This window comes from Sphaeramia orbicularis, chromosome 14 (genome assembly GCF_902148855.1).
Source record: "Sphaeramia orbicularis chromosome 14, fSphaOr1.1, whole genome shotgun sequence".
Lineage (NCBI taxonomy): Eukaryota > Metazoa > Chordata > Actinopteri > Kurtiformes > Apogonidae > Sphaeramia > Sphaeramia orbicularis.
The window spans coordinates 31,272,157-31,295,886 of record NC_043970.1 but is presented as its reverse complement, the minus strand read 5'-3'; the positions used below and the strand labels follow the sequence as shown (position 1 = coordinate 31,295,886).

At 39.3% G+C, this 23,730-nt stretch overlaps 1 protein-coding gene across 1 annotated transcript in view; it reads left to right on the top strand.

The window, feature by feature from the left end:
* Window positions 1-26: 26 nt before the first annotated feature.
* fat3b (FAT atypical cadherin 3b) overlaps window positions 27-23,730 on the top strand; it is a 94,327-nt gene continuing 70,623 nt past the window's right edge. Inside the window, exons 1-8 of the mRNA XM_030153902.1 lie at window positions 27-403; window positions 1,458-4,444; window positions 4,735-4,869; window positions 5,081-5,282; window positions 10,836-10,954; window positions 12,449-12,647; window positions 21,672-21,733; window positions 22,847-23,161. Coding sequence (XP_030009762.1) covers window positions 1,481-4,444; window positions 4,735-4,869; window positions 5,081-5,282; window positions 10,836-10,954; window positions 12,449-12,647; window positions 21,672-21,733; window positions 22,847-23,161 — 3,996 coding nt within the window. The 5' untranslated portion in view covers window positions 27-403; window positions 1,458-1,480. The remainder of the gene's footprint in view (window positions 404-1,457; window positions 4,445-4,734; window positions 4,870-5,080; window positions 5,283-10,835; window positions 10,955-12,448; window positions 12,648-21,671; window positions 21,734-22,846; window positions 23,162-23,730) is intronic.

Sequence of the window (23,730 nt, the reverse complement as noted above, 5' to 3'; positions counted from 1 at the left end):
TATTCACTCACAAGCGACAACTGATGCTGACCGCTTCCAAACTTGCGTTAACCAGCATGTTCATGGAACCAAATTTACTCTAGGACCGTCTCCTCGCAGAAAACGAACACACAAGTTTTAACATCAGTTTTTTCTTTATCTATTGCAGATAAAGCAGGAATATTGTTCTGCTCTCAGGGTTCCAGTAGTCAGGTGCATGAAACTGGGGCAATAGCTATTTAGTTTTACGAGGACGGCTGCAGCCCACTAGACACCAGCCTGTCGGGATGTATGCACAGGAATGTTCGGTTTCGCGCATCATCATCGACTTCTGAGTGATTATCCTGTGTTCTTTTACATTTTTTAGTCGGAGAGAGGATGGGACAGGATTTACTTTCACTGATGACCGCTGTTTTAGCCAGAGGTAAGGCATGCATCTGTGTGAGGGAAGTCGATGCAATTTCATCAGGCTGCAGATTGGAACTCATGAACATTTGCATGCAGTCGAGTTTGATCCAGAAAAATGGGAGACTGTGCACCCCAGGATCTCATGGGACAGTCTCACTCTGGGGAATCTGAATTGCAGCCGTTGTGTTATGACACCTTATTTGGGGCTGATATTAATCTACAGGCTGCTATGAGTATCACCAGCTGCAGAGCTTAAGTGAACTGAAATATCAGTCATACTAAAATAAAATATGCCATAGTGTACTTCTGGATGAAGTTGCCCCATTGTCAGTGTATTCAGTGCTGTGCAAGTATATTCAGCATAATAACCTACTAATTTATTCACTGTTATATGTTAAATAGGACTTGACTCTGCTATTTGCATTTACCACTTGCTCCCTTTCCTTTATCAGTTAAATCATAATGAATGTAAACATTTGCTCTGCCCCCCCAATTATCTACTTAATGTTAACTTTTTGATACTGCAAGTATTCTTTTTATCAGTTTTCTAGAGTGTAACCATGCCAGACTTGTACAGACTTTCTCAGACTGCCCTCTAATCTATCTTATGTAAGGGTGGTTGCTTTAAAAAAAAATGCAACCCTAGTTGTCACTGACAAAAAAAAAAAAAAAAAAAAAAAAAAAAATCAATTCTTGTGTTTTTGTGCTCAAGAGTTAGAAACAGTGATTGTTCCTGATCTCTGCTATTTTATGTGGTGACAGACCTGCTTGTGTTTTACTGAAGCTGAGTAAGTCCTCTTGTGCTTTGATGTGATTTGTTTTAAAGACGTCTTTTTTTTTTCTGCTGTGGAACCTTTCGGATGCAATATTCAGTGTTTGAATGCAAACTGCTTGAGCACAACATTGAATATGCTATCATATCCCTGTAGTAATAAGTAGTACCCCTGGAATATATTTGCAACTTCTGTTCCACAGTTTTCGATCAAATTTTTAGCATGCAGACTGTCTCTAACCACTCACCAACTGAATGTTGCTTCTGTTTTTTTCCTTGTCATTCCTTCCAAATATAGGGTGACTGGGTGATGGAATAGTAATGAAGTCTTGTCAGTGGGGAATTATGCCTCCTCTGTCCAGCATCTCTCTTCATCTCCGTCTTATTTTCTGCCTCCTTCTTAACTTGCCCTTTACCAATCACCAGTTCATACCGGAACCAAGGACAGGACAAGGCCTGCTGCTTTTCACTCAGCCTGCATATAATGCCTCAATCTTTGAGAACTCTGCAGCAAGGACCTATACAAGGAGTGATGTCAAAATGGGTGTCTTTCTTAGCCCCCCTCGTTCCTTAGATATTAAGTACTCCATTGAGTCTGGAGACACTGAGGGAATCTTTCAAGCTGAAGAGTTTGTGATGGGAGACTTTTGCTTCCTTCGAATACGCACTAATGGAGGCAGTGGTGCCATATTGAATCGAGAAGTTCAAGACAATTACACCCTGACTGTAAAAGCATCTGTCCAAGGTGGCCTAGAAGCCTTAGCCACAGTTTATATCAAAGTCCTGGATACCAATGATCTCCGTCCTCTCTTTGCCCCAACCTCCTATTTCTTTGTCATTCCTGAAAGTGCCCCTCTAGGTGCCAGCATAGGACGGGTAACAGCTACAGATGCTGATGTTGGCTCTAATGGTGAGTTCTACTATTTCTTCAAAAACAAAGTGGAGCATTTTGCCGTCCACCCGACCAGTGGGATCATCACCCTGACAACCCGACCCAGGATGGATAAACAAGACCGGTTTGAAGCGGAAGTGCAGGTTGTTGACAGGGGGATGAAACTGTATGGAAACAATGGCATTAGCAGTACTGCTAAGCTGGTGCTAACTGTGGAGCGTGTTAATGAATTCGCTCCTGTTCTCAGTGTGACTCCTGTTGTTCCGTCATGGACTGATTTGGACCCTGTGTATGCCATAGTGACTGTGGAGGACAAAGATGATGGGGTATCTGGGGATATAGAGTGGGTGTCCATCATTGAGGGAGACATCTTAGAACAGTTTGTGGTAGATCGATCACCAGTTGCAAATGAGTACAGAGTTAAAGCATCAGACTTGGTTGACTGGGATAAATTCCCTTATGGCTGCAACTTAACATTTCAAGCTAAAGACAGGGGTATACCTCCTAAGTATTCTAATATCCAAGTTATTCAACTGTTGGTTACAAAGCCAGAGCCAGTGTTGGCGAATTTTGAAAAAGATGTTTATGTAGTCAGGCTCAGTGAAATAGCTCCCCCAGGCACAATTGTAGAGGTGGTGAAAATCTCCCCTGCTCCTCTGAGTGTCAATTACAGTTTCAGCAGCCTCTCAGATCCAATGTACTTTGATATAAACCCTTTGACTGGTGTTATTATGACCACAAGGCAGCTGACAAGGATATGGCAGAGTTTTATGGAAATGGAGGTGCTTGAAATTATCACCCAGCAACGAGCAAGGGTCCAAATAAACATAGAGGATGCTAATGATAACACTCCAGTATTCAACAAGCCGTACTATGACGTTGCAGTCAATGAGAGCTTGCCAATAGGGACTGTTGCTATAGTAGTGTCTGCTGCAGATGCTGATAAAGGAGAGAATGGATACATAACCCACACAATCAGTAATGATCCAGATCTGCCGTTTAACATAGATCAGGCTACAGGGGAAGTAAGGATCACAAGAGACCTGGACTTTGAATCATCAGAAGATTTCTATACTTTTACTGTGAGAGCCTCTGACTGGGGCTCACCCTACAGAAGGGAGAGTGAGGTTAATGTTACCATTCGTCTGATAAATATTAATGACAACCAGCCTCTTTTTGAGAGAGTTTCTTGCAAAGGTATGATTAGCCGTGACTTCCCTGTCAACCAGACTATTGTCACTATGTCTGCTGTGGACATGGATGAGCTAAAAATGGTGAAATACAAAATAGTGGCTGGTAATGAATTAGACTATTTTAATTTAAACCCAGATTCTGGGGCTATATCATTGAAAAGATCATTAGCAGTGGTTAATGTAAAAAATGGAATATTCAACCTGAAAATAGTCGCAACAGATGGTGAGTTGTTCTCTGAACCTACATTTGTCAATGTATCTGTGGTGAGAGGTAGAATGCCACCTGGGGGTTTTAATTGCAAGGAGACCAGGGTGGCACAGCTGTTGGCTGAAAAAATGCTGGCAAAAGCCTCTGCTATGGCTAGACCAAGATTAGATCAGAGCTACACAGACCTCTTCTCTACAAATAAACAGGCTCCACAGTTCGAGGCCTTACCTACTAGTATCTTAGTGCGTGAAGACCTTCCTGCTGGTGCCAGTGTATTTCAAGTGAGGGCACGCGATGGTGACACAGGCTTCAATGGCCAGGTTCTGTTTTCCATATCTGATGGTAATAGAGAAAATTGTTTCAATATCAACATGGAGACTGGCTTGATCACTATATTACAACCACTTGACCGTGAGCGAACAGATCGCTACTTCCTAAATATCACCATCAATGACCAGGGATATCCACAGATGTCCAGTTGGAGACTCCTGACAGTGATCATTGAGGATGCAAATGATAATGACCCCCAGTTCTATCAGGAGAGCTTTTCTACTATTATTTCAGAAAACGCCGCTATTGGTATGCAGGTCACCACCATCACTGCATTCGACAGAGACATGGGTCAAAATGGGCAGCTGTCCTACATTTTACTGACTAGTGTGCCTCAGTTTGGTATTGACAGCGAAACTGGAAGTGTATTTGTTGCTAGCCACTTAGACAGGGAAACGGTCCCCGTGTTTATGTTGAAAATTGAAGTGAGAGACAAGGCAGAGAGAGGCACAAGGAGGTCATCAGTGACCACTTTACGCGTAATTGTGGATGATATCAATGATTGTGCTCCAGCTTTCATTCCCAGGAGCTTTAGTGCTAGAGTACTGGAGGACCTCCCACCTGGGGCCGTGATTACATGGGTTCAGGCTCAGGACCCAGACATTGGCCCAGGAGGACAAGTCCGGTACTCTTTGACTGATGACTTCAGTGGCACTTTTGAGGCAAGTGTTTTTATATATTTTAATGAACATCAAATTTTGCCCAATGTAATTATGTGTATGAAACAATAATGCTGAATTTTGCGCAATGCATATGCTAATTTTATAGTTAGAGTTAAACATTTCATAACTTCAATTAATTTTTTTTTATATTTGCACCATTCTGAAAACACATGGATACATTGATACCATACCAAGAAAACAGCTCGTAATGTAGTTTTAAATCCGAGCACACAATATTAAAGGTTTTCATTGGCAGTTTATAACAAAAGGGATTGTAATATTTTGTACAGATTGATGCTGTGAGTGGGTTTTTGAGGTTAAGGAAGGAACTGGATTTTGAGAAACAGCAGCTTTTCAACCTCACAGTGCTGGCTGAAGACAGGGGAGCACCCACTCTGAGCAGTCTGACATTTGTGGAAGTGGAGGTGCGCAACACACACTCACACATTCTACACACACCAAAAGCATCCTGTGAATTTGATCAAATGACATTTTACAAGATTTTTTTACACAATCACTACTACGTGACTACAGCCCAGGATGAATCTTACTCAATGATTCACATGCTGTGGTGTTTACTGCCGGTACTGTATAAATTCTTAACTGTTATATATATATATATTTATTTATGCCCAGGTGGTGGATGTCAACGAGAATTTGTATGCACCATACTTCCCCGACTTCGCTGTGAGAGGCTCAGTGAAGGAGAATTCTCGTGCAGGCACAAGTGTCCTGACTGTGAGTGCTAAGGACGATGACAAGGGACGAGATGGCATGTTGAGGTATTCTGTCAGAGGAGGCAGCGGACTGGGCACTTTCACCATCGATGAAGACACAGGTGTGACATAAGATCAATTCTGAACCTTATTTATGTAAAGTAAAAAGCCAATAACCCAACGAGCTGTGCTTGAAATAGCAAGAATTCCGTTTATTTCTTATCATTCCAATTTAGTAAGGAATTATGCTTGTCTAGCCATTTTAACATAGTCATTAACTTGATGGTTTTTGCATATCCGTGTGTGTATTAGAGAGGAAGAGGTGAAGAAAGTGTGAGGTATTTCAGAGTCACTGTGTTGATAGGGCCTCACGTGGGGAATCATTACTGTAATGAGGGCAGCATGGCAGCTACACTGGCTCGGCCTCAGGCTACTTTAGTACAACAGATCCAATGCTATGTGCACAGCATTGATCAAGCTTCTTTGGCACAGCAAAGCCATCCTCTCCAAACAGTAAAATCGCTGCGACTTACTCAAGGAGGGCAACCCACAAAAGAGGGTGTGGTTGCCTCTAAAATGTTCTGCACTGTCAAAATGTAGCTGAAAACATGTTGATCCAAAGAAGAAGCCTTGACTCACTCATCCAAGTAGAAAATGAGTCAAACCCAGCTATAAAAATAGGACGGTTCATATTAGCTCATACTGGCTCATATTTACAATGAGAAAGTATATCCAAGTTTGGCTTTTTCAACAATGATTTTTTTCCCCTTCAAATTTTTAATTAATGTTTTCTGTTGACGTTAAGGTGTTTTGTAAGTTAATGTTATTCCCAGTGGAAATGCCATAGCAAGAATTGCACTAAAGATAAATTACAAACCAGATATATGATTTTGGCCAGGAATGGTAATAGTTTATTAAGGAATCCACAGTCAGTGCCAATAACTGTTAGCTCTTAAATCTCATCCCCCTTTGAGATTCACTCTCCATGGTGCTGAAACATTTAAACTCCAGCTCCACAATCAGTTCTATATTCACTCATTCTGTCTGTGTGATAGAGTCCTCTACACTGAGTAGTTCATTTAGATTTTAGACACTTCTCAATCTTCTTAATTACATCTGGTGATTAGTAAGTGTCACCACTGACATGTCCTGGGGAATAAGTGATGGTGTTCCTCTTCTAGCCTCTCTGTTCACCTCTTGTCATAGTGGTCCCTACTGTACATGACCGGCACTGTGGGCCTGTTCTGACCTTTAACTAGGCTAATTAGTATTGACTATAGTTGAGAGGGAGAATGAAACAGAACAGAGAGACAGATGGACCAACAGAGAGAATCCTCCCCTGCTCTCACTCTGTCTCTTCATATATGCAGCTATACACACATAATTTGTTTTAAATATATGCTGTGTTCATAGACATTGTATTGTTCAAGACAGTCTCTAGGTTTGGTGATGGAAGTTGGTGCAGTTATTCACTTGGTATTAGAAGCTCAGTAAGGAGTAACACAGCCAGTGAGAAAGCTTATTGAGTGCAGATTTTCCAGGGGAAATCAGAGTGCTTGTTAGAGCAGAAAGTAAAGGGAGAGGGGAGTGGAAGTGAAGCGAATAGAGGAAGGAAGAGGATGCAGGGGAGTCTGGAGTACATAAAAAGTGTCAGAAGAAAATACTGCTATCTTTTCCCCTTGCCTTTTGCTAATTTTTTTCGGGAGCCGCTTTTCAAGTTGGTGGTTTTGTTGTTTTTCCTCACTGTTATTTCTGCAACTGAGAAGTAGGGTCGATACCATGTCCGTATCAGATGAGAAGAGCAAGTGTATCAAATATGTACTAAATTGAGACTGTTCTGCTGCTGAAGTTGTGTTCATGAGTCGATAGTGCAATCAGTTCATTACCCATATTTATGTCTTATTGTTTACAGAGTGGTCATAAACTTCTTAGGACACCAGTGTTTCTTTTACTTTGTGTTATTGTGTTATTTTCTGAAAATTACTGAACTCAATATCTTTCATAATGCTTGCACCATGTATTTTGTTGTCAGTATGATGAACAATAGACTTTGTGACCTAATCCCAATTTATCTTCCTTCACACGCCTATCAGACTAGGAAAAAGTATCATATCAAGGGGGAAAAAATGGAAACTCAAATGTACTAGTCTCAGTATAGTTTGCAAAGGTCCGCAAGTATGGAATAATATGGATAAAGACTTTTAAATGTCTCCAACTGTAGATGTTTTTAGAAATAAATTTAGGAGGCAACTGGTACTGGAATATGAATTAATGCTGTAATCCTTTTCTTTGCCTACATGTAACTTTGATTTTTGATGACTAGACCACTTGGACATTGTTAGGAATAGGGCTTAGGTTAGGGGAATTATTATTATTATTACCTTTAGTTGTGTATGCGAGTGTTTGTGGGTGAGACTGTGCTTATCGTGTAAACCCCTACGGTGTGAGAGTGTGGGTGCTTGAAAAGGGTGGCTATTTTTTTGGCGTTTGTCTTACTTACTTGTTACATGTGTTACTTATTCTTTGTGTCTGGGCCCCTCTCAAAAAGCTCTTCAGCTTCCCGGGATGTCCCATTTCACATAATGTATATGCAAAATTTAATGTTTTTACATTTGGTTCTGTTTAATACATATGTGAATGAATGAATGAATGAATGAATGAAGGAAGGAAGGAAGGAAGGAATGAATGAATTGTAGCTCTAACCTCTTTTTTTTTTTCAACTCTCACCAAGCTGTATACCCAGGCTTTGTTTCTGCCTAAATGCAACAGTTATTTTATGGTTTTTAATATTGCCCCTGGAATCTTTTTATATCATTTCTCCTGCTGCCTACAGGGGGGCTAATCCATCATCCCATAGAAGCGCAAGCAGCAAATCTGCAAACATTTGTCATTTTGGGACTCACTGGCACTCTGTCTGTCCTGTCATTTAGGTATGAGCATGCTAAGACAAGTCAAATCAGGTCAAACTTTATTTATATAGTGCTTTTTATGCAACACTTGTAGTTTATCACAAAAAATACACAGGTAATTAACAACATTAGTGATGGTTTTGGGTTGTGGATACTGGCTATGCATAGTTGCATCCACAAACCAGAACCCTGGAACTGATGCACCGGTGATGCTGTGAAAGAGCCAATGTGAGCTGCTTAAAAAAATATAACTGTTAAAATGCAAAGAAGAGCCCAGAAACATAATATTTAGCAGAATTGCTATGAAAAATTTAACAAAAATAACTTATGTTTTAACCACATCTTCCAGTTTTCAAGTGTTTCATTTTGTGGTGTAGTAGTCTGTGTTGTCAGGCATGGACAGCATAGCACTGCTCTTTCATCCTACCATGCATTTAGCTGCCATGTTGCACTGAGTGCCTGTCAATCTGTGGCTCTTAGTGTCAAAACTAAGTATGTATAAAGCGAATGAGGAGACTGTGAGAGATAGTGAAAAGGACAGAGAGAATATGAAGAAGTGTGAGAACTCGGTCTTAACTTCATGCCATCGATAAGCTGGGTGTTTGCATCATCTGCACCCATGACAGCCCAATTGTATGTCATATTAGTCTTTAATGAATGCCCTTTTTTTTCCCACATTTGATATTTAGATGTATAAGGTGATTCATACTTATGTAGGCGGAAAGTGCACAGAGTATCTCTCAAAAGTAGGATCTTCTCTGGCTTAAATCCTTAACACTCTTGCACTTTGAACAAAAATTGGTATTCTTGTCATTGGCTAGGGGGAAAGCAAGCCCTGCAATTTCTCATTGGGCAGCTGTCAGACGCCACTGCTCCCTCTATTAGTGGGTTTGCAAGCTCCAAGGTTTGTCACAGTCAAAATAAAGCATTCTTTAAGTTATATACAAACATGTTTTTGAAAAGTAATGTATTCTATGTTTGTTAAAAATTAACAGGCTGTATTTTTTTAACTTTCTATTTTCTGTCACACACAGGGAGATACAGAAAAGTACACACAATATGCTGTCATTAGTCTGGGGATTGATTATGTGAAATGGTTGCATTAATTAGGGAGTGTGACCACTAAACGTGTTTCTTGGGAATTTTTAAGTTGAAAAGACGCGACAGATGGACGTAAACTGGAGTGTACCGAAAACTGCTAGATTAGAAAAGATGCCATGACCCTTCCATTTTTTTGTTCACTCTTTGAAGTGTGTTATTTATGGTGAGAATGGATGCTGTCAAGTTAGATTTATATTGAATTCACCGAATAGTGCCTGTCGGTCTTAAAGTTCAAAGAGGTTTTGAAACAGCCAACTCTGTTTTCCACGTCTCTATGTGTCTAGCTATCTGACAGATGAGATGTGGTTTGAAAAGGACATGGTCAAGGCCGATAGAGCAAGGATGTGTTTCTGCAAACACTCTTACTATGCACTGTGCATTCCCTGGGCGGCCGCTTAATCATAATCTGACATATTCACACACTTCCTGGTGATAAGGTAACACCTTCAACATGCAGTTGAGGAAGGCTGAAGCAAGACTGACAGGAAAAAAAAAAGACTACACAGTCACACCTCCAGTCACGTTTGGAAAAAGGAGACAGCTACTTTACGTCAGCAGATGAGGTTAATAATCCCACATCCCAAACAAATTAATGTGACAAAGGATCAACATGTGTCTGCCAAAATGTTTTTAATACGATGGCCAAGGGCTTTGCATATAATCAAGCAAGACTGTGCTTGTTTACCCTGAGGGGTGCAGAGTGTGGGCTGAACTAGTGTGGCTGCATCTGCGTTCATGGAGTCACTGATATAGATTTTTATTTGTTTTGGTCAGAATGATTTTGTTTACTCTGTGGACCGTGTAAGTCACTGATTTTAGATATACTTAACTGCTGCCTTGAAACACCATCAAACAGAGTACATATGTAACTTCACAGATGCTTAACAGGTATGTTTACAAGTTCATTCAGTCAGATTATTGTAGACTGACTTTGTAATAATGACAGCCAAACCATTATATATGCTCAGTATGTTGTGTTCAATCCCGATTTTTTTCTGTCTCGCCCATAGCAATGTGTGTCATGTGACATGACATAGGTGACCCCTATAACTTAGATCGAGAAGTCATTGAGTATGTGTCATTTTTTAGTATTTACATGGACAGCACTGCATGAGTGATTTAAAAAGAAGAAGCACCCATTTGTCACCCATTGTGAGAGTTCTCTTTGTCCCTCAAGAGGTCACCGAGCTGTCAGCTACTCATCTTCCTTAAGGCCACGCCAGTCAATTTTACATGTGTGTATGTGTGGGTGTCTGTGTGTCTGTGTGTGTCTGGGTGTCTGTGCTCTGGTGTGTGTCTGTATCGGTGCAGGGCAGTTCAGGGGACGCTTAGCACTAAGCAAATAGCAGCGAGAGCAGTTTGGTCAGCAGTGATTAGCTGTAGAAAAGCTGAAGCATTGAAGGTGACTACAGTGCCAACACTAATGTCTGTGAATGTCACTGAAGCCAGGACACAAAGTTTACTCCCAATTTGTGCCTTTGCCTCCTGAAACTTAGCATTCAAAGACTTTCACCTCAGATCTTTCAGTGGTGTATTTTTACTGAAGGCACCAGCACTGACCCTCCACATATACACACACACACGCACGCATACACACACACTTTAGAGATATGTATTCTCAAGCTCGAGTAACAACTGCATTAATCTTTCTCTGTGCCTCAACAGGGGTGATTTACACCGCTGGTATCCTGGACTGTGAAACCAAAGACTCCTATTGGCTGACAGTCTATGCCACAGACAGAGGGCTCACACCTCTGTCAGCTTCTATTGACGTTTTCATCCAGGTATCCACACTTGACATGCACCAGTCACATTAAGCACCCATGTTTGATCAACCATATGCAAAAATATTGATAGTTTTCCATCATTACAACTGCATATTTTGTTCAATCCATAAATTTAAGGCATCATGATCAACATATTTTTCACCACTGAACCTAGAATTTCTCACAAATTGTTGCTTGGAACTAGAATTTCTATTTTCTGTAACCTGTTGCTGCTGCTTTGAATAGGACACTCTTGCATAAGAGATTTTTAGTCTTTTTTTCCTGGTTGATTTAAGGTTAATAATAAATAAAATAAATAGAATTGCATTGAATTGAAATATTAAGTAACCCAAAATTCAGATATAAATGCTTGATTATGGATGAAGTGCCTTAAATTAAAAGTCATATTCAGTCACATTTTCTACATGGATATTCAATTTATTGTTTATTTAGATAAATCCCTATTTCTGATCTCTGAAATGTTTCCATACTAAATTAATTTGAACACGAGTGGGATTTTCTGTGTTTTTGGTTGTACTGTGACCAGCCTATGTTGATGATGATAAGAAAATTATTTAAATTTTTAAACACTGCAATGATGCTAACAGGTTTCTTATCAATAGCTGTCTTTATCTGTCACTGCCTCTAACAGCCGTCATGTCTTTTTATGTTTTGATGTGTTGCGTCCCATCCAAAGTATCAGCACGAAGCTAAGCAATCCAATATGTCACCCTCTTAAATGCTAATGATGCTCAGTGTGGTGGATAACTGTAGCAATACTCTCTAAGTAAGCGTGAAACACTGGGGGGGAATTCTCTGGTTCAGTTCCCGTTTTATTTGGCACTAAATAATCCACATTTCTGAATGCTGAAAGGCTCACATCGCTGCTGCCGCTACTGTTCACCCTTTGGGGAAGGGTTCAGTAGTGTATGAAAACACAAACAGCCTTCTTTTTTTCTGGCTTCGGGGTAGTCAGGTGTGCCAATGTGATCGGGTGCTTTACTCCTGGCCCGCTTCATCACAGACAAAACTAGGGAGATTAATCAGGCACAGGTGCTCCTCTTTCACTAGCCGAAGCATCTTGGCTCTCTCTTGGCCTCGCAGCAAACACTCAATCAAAGCTCTGTTTGCAATAAATATTCTAGATCTATGCTGTAGTAGGGAAATTAATTTGCAGTGCATTTAACGTGTGACATCTGTGACATTTTCTGGTAAATCAATTTCCATTTTATGATTGATAACAGATCAAACCAGACCTAGTCCAAGTGGCATTCATTTCATGACTTGCTGATGAAAGTAGGTACTTGTAGATAATAAAAGTCCATAGAGTTTCCTCTCAAAGACGCACCCTTACAAGGTCAGATGCCTTATCAGCATGTCTTTTGCCAGTTCACATGTAACTCTGATGCAGACGCCAGATAAAATGCATGAGGCGAACACTGGTCATTCATGTCTGTCACCTCTTCCAGCTCAAGCTCCTCTCCTTGACTCTCGTCTGCTTTATTCTCTCAGGTAGAGGATGTAAACGACAATGCTCCTCTCACCTCAGATCCTATCTACCACCCCGTCATCATGGAGAACTCCCCAAAGGATGTGTCAGTCATCCGCATCCAAGCGCAGGATCCTGACCTTACAGCAACGCCCAGTCGTCTCAGTTATCGTATCAGCGCTGGCAACCCTCAAAACTTCTTTTCTATCAACCCCAAAACAGGTGAGACTGTATTCGACAAACAATATGAGAACAAAAACCTTGTGGGTAACATAATTGGCAATATAATACACTTGAATCATATGATGAAGGCATAATTGGTGATGTATCCTTTTAAAACAAAGAAATAATCACACGCCTCTGTGTTTATATGTTTACATGTCTCTGAAATTACTTGACATGATGAATTTTCTTTCATCATACACCACCTACACTAATTCCATTCAATAAAAGACTTTGGTACCCACACAACAAATTAAATCGACTTTTGTGCCCACACAGTAAAACATCTAGGACACTGATGAGCCACCCATACATTCCTTACTGTGCCCCAAACTGAATATTGCTTTGACTCTTCTTTACGGTGTGTTTGCAGTGTAGTTTGACGAAATTAGTGTTGTTTGGTGTTTTATCAAGCTAGCATGTAGGTGAATATATTGGGATCATAAAAGAACATTTTTTCATCCATGAGGAGTTCATAATAGTCAAAGCACTTTTCTTCTCTATTACTTTCACTGTCTGACTGAGATCCAAGGTGTGTTGCTATTTTTATGCAGGATGTGGTGTTTTGCAGCATGAAAAGATTGCACTTTTCTCAGAAAGTTATAAATTTCAAAAGTCAAAAGCACAGCTGAAGTTGGCTAAAAAGGTTTCAGGAGTATTAACTTGGATTTGAAATTATGTTTTTAAGGCAGAAAATGTTGCCAACTATCTTGGGGTTTCACCAGAAGCTCAATGCTATAGGATCAAGACTGAGTGTTTAAGTTTCTGAGCCTGTAAAATGATGTTCTGACAGCCTGTGGGTGTGTATTACCTTGTGTGAGCCTGTAGAAAGTATGTTCAGCTCAAATTTGAGAAAATATGAAAACACAGTTTGTAGATAGAGTTACTTCCAAACTAATTTGGCGCATAGTGTAGTTTTGTTAATATTGTTTCTACAAGTAACCATCTATGACAGTATAAGTTTTAAACACTGTCTGTGTTTTAACAGATTTGCAAACTTAAGTTTCTAGCTCAGGCTTCTTCGACTCACAGACAAAAGCCGTCTGCAAATAGAATATTATTGGGGTGACAATGTTTTAGCCTCTGTCTAAAAGACAAGGACCCTGTCAGAGTTAGTTTAATTCCACACACTCTTCACATATTCGATGTGAAGTAAAAGTTACTGTAATGTTTAAGCAAATGTCTATATTTTAATGATCCAAGGAATTAGTTTAACATCTGAGCAGCACCCAGTGATTTTTAATCAAATACATTCAGATTTGCTTCAGTTTCAGCTGCCAAGTTTGATGCTTTGGGAGGTCCTGATGTATTCTCAGTACAAGCTTTGCTTGAAGCTTCCATTAAAGAATTATTGAAGAGGTGAAATGTTTTATTCAAATCTTGAAAAAAAGAAAACATTGTGAAGTCTTTGCTCTCTCTGCCCTAGATTAAGTTTTGAGTGTTTCAGTAAACAACAAAAGGCAAATATTCACATTTGAGCTGTTACAGGGACCTGTATTCTCATTCAAAGAAATGTCAATGTAATGATCAAAACTGGGTGGCCCACGTGTAAGATACAGCATGTCAGCTATCAAGTCTGTACTCGATGGAATTCCCTCATGGCATGCTGCTGTATGATTCACTCTATAAATCAAAAGGCTATTTCCATTCCTCCTCCTCGATTCCTCTGTCAATATACTATTGTTTATTTAAGCCTTGTGGTTATGCTATTGAATACTTTGGAAAGTGGACTGGGCTGGGTGAAAAGGCTACTATTGATTCCAAAAGAGACACACTGTTGTTCTCACACCCTTTAATATGCAAACTATACTGACTTCACATGCACTGTTCACTTTTGACCCCTTTCAACAGTCAGATATGGAGATGATTCAGTTGTCTCAACGGGAATAATGACTTATTAATGAGTTGTCTTTCCAAAACCATGTGAGGGTAATGTAATTTTTTTGCGTTTGTGTGTAAGATGAAGCACCGCAGATATTTGTTATGGCTGTTTAATCAGTGCGTTGATTACTTACTTAAGTGTCAGAGAGGTTGGGTGCATTGTTGTGTTGGAGAGCTGTAGAAGACAAGAAACTCATGTAAGAATTTTAAATAACATGTTGCACTGACGCTTGTGTTTGCACGTGCTCATTCGCACCAACACGTGCATCAAATTGCTGAAAAATAATTGTGAGTCATTTGTTTGTGATATATGTGCACCTGAGAGTGTATGTGTGTTTGCTTTGGGGGGGGGGGGGGTCACAGGGGACATTTTTTAGCCATCTGATGCCAGCTGTCTGTATCTGTCAGACACCCACAGTATTTAGTTTTTTTTTCTGTAACTCATTAATTCTATACGAGGGAATGCATATTGATGAGTGTCCTGTACATATTATCATACATTAACTTTCAAAGCACTGTTGAGAGATTATTCTTCCCACCAAGCCTTTCTCCCAGAGGCCACGCTTAAGGTTGACTTCCTCCAGCTTCCTGAAACCTGCTCTGTCAAACTGCAGGAATTCACAGCACGATGTGAATATGAATAATCATTTTCATACTAATGTGACTGACAGTGCCACTCAATTAGTCTGGTAATAAGGCATGCGTGAATGAGAGATGCAAATTAAATGATTCATTCCTTGCAGTTTACAGAGTCGCAGAACTTTCTGTGTAGTAGTGTGATTTCATTGGTTGGAATAAACAAAATGACGCTGATTGATTTGCTTTCAAGAAGTGGGTGACAGCCACAGTGCTGTATGACCTGAACTGCTGCAAAGTCTTCAACTTTCAAATTGTTTTTCAAAAGTAGGTTTGGGGTGGTTCAAAATAGCGTATTTCTCCAGTTCCCTCTAAAAATGTCAGTTTGATGGGTTTGAGGTACTGCAACAATTCCCAAAATGTATTGAAGCAGAACTTTGAATGAGTGCAAAGTGTGTAAATGTGTTGTGACAGGTTACAGTGGTGTCTGATTGTCACTGGGTGTGTGAGTGAAACATACCTCCTTTGGGGATGAAAACAGAACTGATAAGTGTTGACACCGGGTGTTAGATGTGGTGTGATTTATAAAAACATGCATGTTTTTGGCGTGTCCTTATAGATTCATAGTGGGTGTGTGACCTTTGTGACAGCCTGTTGCTGGATTGTATTGGTTTTTTGATTGTACTAGCAAAAAAAAAATCAATTTCACATATTTTAGTACAGTTTATTGCTAGAACCAACTCTCAAACTTTTGGATTTTGATGTTTTTGGAATTTGACAATTTGTTTTTGCAAGTTGCTTCCATTAGAATTTTTTTTTTTTTGTTTAACATAGCTAAAAATAAGCCATGAATTGACATTACTGACATTTTACTATAACCAGGAGGGAACAGTTTGACAGATCAGTGGAAGATTACATTTTTTATGTGTATGTGTAAATGTGTGGGAGGGGATTTTTTTAAAATATTTTTTCTCATGTCCAATTAAAAAGGAGGAGTGCAGATGTGCTGTGAAGCGTAGATCATTGATTTTTATCAGAGATGTTACCCACACTATGTTCTGCTGAACAAGCCTCACCTCCTCCCTCCAGTGTCTCCCCTACAGCTTGTGACCGCTGCTCTAGATTTACTCCTAATTTGCTTAATTGAAGTTAGCCTGCGTAGCAAGCTCAAGGTGACCCTGTGATACGTCTGTGTGTATGTGAGAGCAAATATGTATGTGTGTTGTCTGTTCAGATATTTTAAGCATCCAAAAACAACCTTACATCACCCTAATGCTTCATTAAACTCAAACAAACCTGAGCTCGACAAACTAACAATTTCACTGATATAGATGTAACGAATACATAAAAATCAGCAGTGAAGTGTTGATATTTTTTTTTAATCGGTATGTAAAAACACACAGCAGAAATCTCTGGTAGTCTGACTTTATTTCCACCTGTCAGAACCTGTTAGCTAAAATTACAGCTAAGGATAGTTATGCTCATGAATCCGTCTCACCATCACAAGCATGACTGGATAGGAAGACTGCACCGTAGAAGAGATGTGTCAACACAGATGTTAAGATCCATATTTATCTCCACCAAGGAGGGTATGTGATCATTCCCAATTTTCTGTTTGTCTGTCAGCAGGATTACACACCCTGGTGGAAGTCTTGGGTATTGGTCACGTCTTCCACCATTAAATTTGATGAATCTGATGATTACATTTTGGAGCACATTTATATAAATGATGGGAGTTAACACTGCAGAGCTCCAGGCTTTTTTACAACTTGACAGATTGGTAACAGTTAAATTTAAAGCACATTTAACTTAAAATCATCAGACTGGCTGGTTTAACTGTTTATGATGTGGTCGATTAGCTTAAGCTTTGGGTCATGTTTATCATTTTGAGCCAATTATATCACTTTCCTGTTTATGAGAGTTAGTGTTGTGTTTCAGTGAGTGGATTTCTTCACTCTGATGTTTGGAGAGTTTAGTTATTTTTACCTATGTTTTTGATGATGAAACTGGTCACTAAAAGCATGACAGAGGGGCTAAAAATTCAAACAAGATGTAGACTAATATTATGAAGTAAGTTTGGAAGCACTTTGGGTCTGTTTTTAAAATAAATATTTGCTGAGATAAAAGAAACAATTTTTCAGATAAAACACTTTTATATTTGAAGCGTGCATACAAAAATCCACATGTAACATGGTAAAAAGGACACAAAAATTACACGCTACTATTTTTTTGAATATCTTTTTATTGTCTCACAGGTACATTTTGGAAATTGAAGTAAATATGCAAGGCAGAGTGTTTAATAAAAATGGCCGCTGTTGCAAAATCCCTTGCGATTTATATGTTTAAACTGGCAGGTTCTGCATGTAAAGTGAGTGGACACGATGGGTTACGCGCAAAACCTGGGATGAGACTGAGATTCATGAAAAACCTGCATGTCTGGATCAGAAAAAACACTAGGATTGGCACATTCAACACAGTCTCTTTATTCATAGTGGTATGTAAGACCATTTCAAGCCATGCACCTTGGTAGCTTTTCCTGTCCCAATTTTGGCCCTATTTTTGGCCCCAGTATTTTATTAAAAATTGATTAATTTTGGGATGGCTCAGAGCAAGAGTATAATTTTTTTTTGCATTTATCTGAGGTCATCATTACGTACATCCTGGGAGGAATTATGTCTAAATTTCTCTTTTATTATTGGGTCTTAAAAGCTGGCAAAGTGCCAGGTGCCAAAATAAACGCAGTTTCATGGGAAGACCCTGATATAAAGAGGAAAAAGCTTAAAGACCCATGTGTGTTTCATCACAGATTGTAGAGCAGCTGTAAATGAGCCTCAAATCTCACAAGCTCACAAAACAACCATTTTGTTCATGCTAGACCTCATCAGGTGGTGTAAGAATTTGCAAATCTATGGGTAAAACGTTAAAAATCATCAGAAGTCATCTGATTGTTATTGAGTGCCACACTTTTCACAAAATACTTGTTCATTCATGGAATGAGCCACTTCTCCCACAGGACTCCATTCAAGCAGTGCCTCTGGCCTCCCTTCATAGACCCTGAGGCTGTGGTGTGGTCATGCCTAAAGATTGGAATCCTGTGTCTTCAGTCAGAAAATCATTGATTTAACTAAGCAAATCTGGCACCTAGTGATGAATTAGAACAAAAGCCTTTGTTAACACGGTAACACTCAGTATTAGTCTGGGCAGAGGTCAGCGCTCTTGGAATCACTTTGAGTTGATTTCTGATAATGTTGGAAATAAGTACTCCTGACTGATTACAATAACTAAATGACACACAGTGATCCAGCTATCATAAATGTGTACAAACAAGGACAATTGTTTTATGGATGCCTATTTGTTGTCTTTATCACAAGAATAATTTCAAGGGGTATTTAATTAATTTTTTAACTAACAAAGTATCCACTGTTTAAAACATAGCTTTTATTTTATTTTATTTTTTTAATTAAAGAGCCTATATCATGAAAACACATCTGTATTGTGTTAGAGGTTTGTATAAACTCAGTGGTATATCATAAAAGCTGTGCATGTATGTTTGTATGGAATCCTGTGAGAGAAGTGGCTCAGTTGCCCAAAATAAAAAAAATTTAAAAAAATAAAAAATATTTTGTGAAAACTGTTATCTCCAAAACAATCAGATGACCTATGTTATAATCTTTAACATCTTATCCATAGACAGTAGCCCCTTTTACACAGTACTTCTGTTCCAGGAATATTTCACCTTTATGATATCTGTGCTAACGAAATGGTGGGATCATGTGGTCTCACCTTTGTCACGGTTCTGGAGGTAGTAACAGAGCTGTGATAAAGGTGGAATCATGATTCCGGAACGCTACGTAAAAGGAACACCTCTTGTTCCGCAACCAAGGTGTGATGTTTTGATGACGTATTGTATGTGCGACCTTCATGCCAGGGGGATTTAAAAATGAGTGCAGGCCATGTACAGTAAACAAACATAACGCGACCAGAAAGATGTCGAACTGGAGAGACGCCGAGACCTACCAGCTGTTTTTTAACATTTGTGGAACGGTGAAAGACGGACCAACTCTGGAGAGGTTAGCAACACCGCTGTGCTCGGGGTATTTCCGACACACAAGTTATACATCACACTATACGCTGCGCTGCATCACCACCCCTTTGATTCCGGGATGCAGGTCCGCTGTCGAAAAGCCCAGCCTGTCTCACCTCTGTTACTACTTTGTCTTGGCTGTGGAAAGCAGTCAATAGTGGCAAAAAGGTGGGATCACCATCTCACCTTTTTTTGTGAGATCTCTGTGTAAAAGTGGCTATTGATTAATTTTGTGAGATATGTGACAATCTGAGGTCCATTTACAGCAGTTCCGTCGTCTGTCATGAAGCTGTTTTCTTCTTCATGTCATCAAAACCAAAAGTAAAAATAACTTGTAACTCCTCTCTCCCATCATGGTGAAGAACTCCACACAAGACTGACTGTTGTAAACATTAGGGGAACATTTGGTGATGTCAGGAATTGATTATAATTGGCCTGGATTTTACTTTTGTAGATTTATTTTGATTTACCTTGTGTCTTTTTGGATGTGTGCAGCACAACTGACCTAACTGACATGAGTTGATAATGGTGTTATTGCTAACAGTCAGCACACTTTGCATAAGAACATGCTCTGTCCAAGTTATAACAGAAGGACAAATAAATTTGTCAGCAGTCATTTGATGAGCAAAAATGGAGAATTTGGACTGTGTTGTGTTTTATTTACTGCTCATGGCCAATGCTAACAAGCCTGTCAGTGTAGAGCCATGAGGAGTATTAACTATAAATGTAGCTGTATGTGTTTATCGTGTTTACTGTAGCTTTATGTCAAAATCTAATCCCGAGCGCCTTGTAAGCTGATCAGTGTTTAGCCAGTCAGAGAGTTTGCCGATGAAACATGGGTGGTGACGTTTGTCTTAGAGTGTCCTGTTGGTTTTCATTAGAGAAAATGATTTCAATGTGCAGCAGCACCAGCCTCAGCCAAGAAAATGCACTGAATAAACACAATGTGGACTGATTACTAGAAGAAAACACATATGTATAAGAATGTTGCAAGCTTTTTGATTCATGTGCTTTTTAGTGGTTTCCACTGTTGTGTATGTAAAATACATATAATAAGCCTTCTGTTGTGTTTGAACAGTAGTGTGTCGTTCCTGTCAGGTTGAAAAAATACAGCTTCCTCCTGTTTATTATCCAAGACAGATGAAGAACTCTATGAGAAATAGTGAATGACAGCAAGCCTATTTTAATATAACATTCCACAGAGCAATGGTGGTTCAAAACACTCCTAATTAATAAATGAATTTCTGCTCTTCCTGTTGTTTGGACATCCTTTCACTGAGCAAGTGGCCTGTGGTTAATAATTTGGGAAATAAAGGTAACAGTGATCAATAGTAAAGTAATTGTATTTATGGTCTAGATTGGAAGTAAGATTACAACATAATTTGGCCGCGCATGAAAACCCTCGGCCCCCAGTCCACGCCAAAGTTTTTGACCGGACGGATGACAAACTGATGACAATACCCTGCGGTGAGGGCCAAGGATATAAATGACAAGATGCAGATGTTTGATAGTTTATGTAAAGAATACGATAAATAAGAGAGGTGCTCTGAAAAGTGAGGGGAAATCCTACAGGAGTCTTTAATAAACAGATTAAATCTTATGTTTTTAAGTACACTCTAATTTAATGTGATAAATAGCAAATATATTTGGTTATGAATCTGACACTGAAAATAAGGAAGGGGTAGGACTAGATAAGCCCTTGTTTCTTTCTGTCCATTCTCAAACTGTGTTTATGAGTTGATTCATATTTACACTTATGTTAAATTTATTGTATTTTGTTACTTTTTCTACGAATAATGACCATTGATGGGTGCATACATAATTGACTTTTTTGATTTTATTGGGTTCTTTTTTTAGTTGTTTTTTCTTTTTTACTTCAAAGTTTGAGACAAATAAATAAATAAATAAGTGTTGAAATATGGGACCTTTGACACCAACTGTTTGTTTTTGAATGACAGGGAACTAGCAAAGAAATGACAAAGTAATAAATAATGAAATAAAAAAAAAGAAAACCAACTGTCAGGAGAGAAAATGATGCTTGCTAGTAATCTCTAGTGTAGCCTGCTAGCATTAGTCAGACCATCTCCCCATCATCTGAATAATCTGGTTCAGTCCAACCTATTATCAATAGTCTCTCTCCTTTCTCCCTGTCCTGTAACCATGAATGACCCTCAGCTATACTGTGCCATATGAACATGTGCCAAACACTGCAGTCAGTGCCAGTGCTGCAGGCTATAGTATTTGGAACAATGTGTGTGCATGTGGGTGTTAGTGTACACACAAGCTATGTATTAACCCGGATGACTCTTTTGTGACTGTAGGAAATACGAGCTTTAAACAACATCTGAAAACTTGTAAAGACAGATGATGAATTTTTATCTGTCACAGTGAGTGATAAAGACACACTACCTATAACAAAGGTTTGTTGTTAACTGTTAATAAATCTCCGCTTGTTTAATCTAAGGTTCTTTTATGGTTTTCAGGGCTGATTACAACAACCGCAAGGAAATTGGACAGAGAACAACAGGCTGAGCACTTTTTAGAGGTACAGTAAAAACCTGAACTGTGTTTGTGGCTTTACAATATTATTATTTATCTGGCTGTGACACCTGCCACAGCCCACTATTAACATAGACAAGGTGGAGGACAACCCTGGCAGGCCCTCAAGGCTCCATAAACTGTGATGAATGGCTATAGTTTTGGGACCTAGGTTTAGGATTTTCTAAATGTAATCATTCATCATTGGTTATCTCCTCTACTCAGGACAGGAACAGGGGGGAGAGGAGTTGGTCTGCCCAGCATTTGATAAGCACAGACACTGGGCATACAGATAGCTCAGTGATTACCATTTCTGTTGCTCCTTCTGCTCTGCATGCAGATGAACCTGATAATCAGTGATTCACAACTTTAGAAACATAAGCAAACTTTTACCTATGGGGCCTTTTCATAGAGCTTATTAAATGCTGTTGAAGCACTTTGCCCCTCAACAAAATGGAATGAAATAACCCAAAGCTGACCCATGGTGTTGCAGCTTGTTTTTTTGCATTGCCAATTGACTTCTTTTGAGTCTTTTCACTGCTTTATTCAGCTGTCTCACTTAAAAATAAACCCAGCATGTGACACCACACCACAAAATGAAAATAGTAAAAGCTGCAAAGGTTGGAAATGGAAGCTTGTATCTAAGAAAATTATTAAATTCGGAGATAATACAAGCTTAAAATTAGGGGCAGAAAGGTCTTTGTAGTTACATTGTCCTATCCTGTCCTGTTTCAATATGAGTGCCAGTCCGTGCATGCTACGCACTGCTCCGCCTGCCAGTCTTCGCTGCCTGTCTGTAATTAATAGTCTAGTGAGCAAGGCAGGCTGGCAGCAATGGTGTTCGCCCTTATCTGATCTAATTGATCTGTGATCAGACCTCTGCCTCTGCCTCCAGGGGATCAATAATACAGAGATTTCCCGTGAGCTCTGTTCCACGTGGCACTGTACACAACATCCATAGCCACACAGTAGAAGTAAAGATCTGAGGTGATGTAAATAAATGCATAATGTCCTCCTGACAAGTCCAGTCCCACATATACAGTAAAACACAAGCAAATGACAATAATAATGATATGAGATTGTAAAGCCCATGTTATGTTCATTTTGTTGTCTTTCTCAGGTAACAGTTATAGATGGCCCGGTGACTACCCGTCAGTCTACGGTGTGGGTCATAGTCCACATCGAGGATGAAAACGACAACCCACCCACCTTTCCAGAAGTCATGTATCGCATCAGCTTGCCTGAAAGAGACCGCAACAAACGTGGCGAACCAGTCTACCGTGTCTTCGCTTACGACCGCGACCTTGGAGCTAATGGCAACATCACCTACACTATTGTTGCCGGTAATGAGGATGACAAGTTCAGTATTGATCCACGGACAGCCATGGTTTCATCAAAGAAGATGGTGACAGCAGGAAGCTATGATATCCTTACTGTAAGTTTTAAAGTCAGATTCTTCTGTTTGAGGAGAACTTTGTGAATTTCCCCCTTGGGAAATCAGTAAAGTATGTCTTGTCTTATCTTATCTTATCTTATCTTATCTTATCTTATCTTATCTTATCTTATCTTATCTTATCTTATCTTATCTTGTCTTGTCATATCTTATCTTATCTTGTCTATCTTATCTTATTTTATCTTATCTTATCTTATCTTATCTTATCTTCTGTTGACTTACATTGTAAATAAGTTTTACTTCTTCTCACTCCCTTTCTGGCTACTAGGGGTGTATATTAATAGTGAATTATTGTATATATTTATGTACGTATAATGATGTGTATATATATATATGGATGTTATATTATCTCTGTCTTAGTGTGAAATTAAAACAACACTATACATAGAGTGCACAAGGTCGAAATAAACTAATCAATCAGTAGATCAGTACATGATTTTGGCTTCTGGTGGCTGTTTAAGGGTTAAAGTTACACCACAGTTTTACTTATAACAAACTATAGACCTCTAATGTATGGGTCACTGACTCCTGGTGATCCCAGTGCCCTGCAA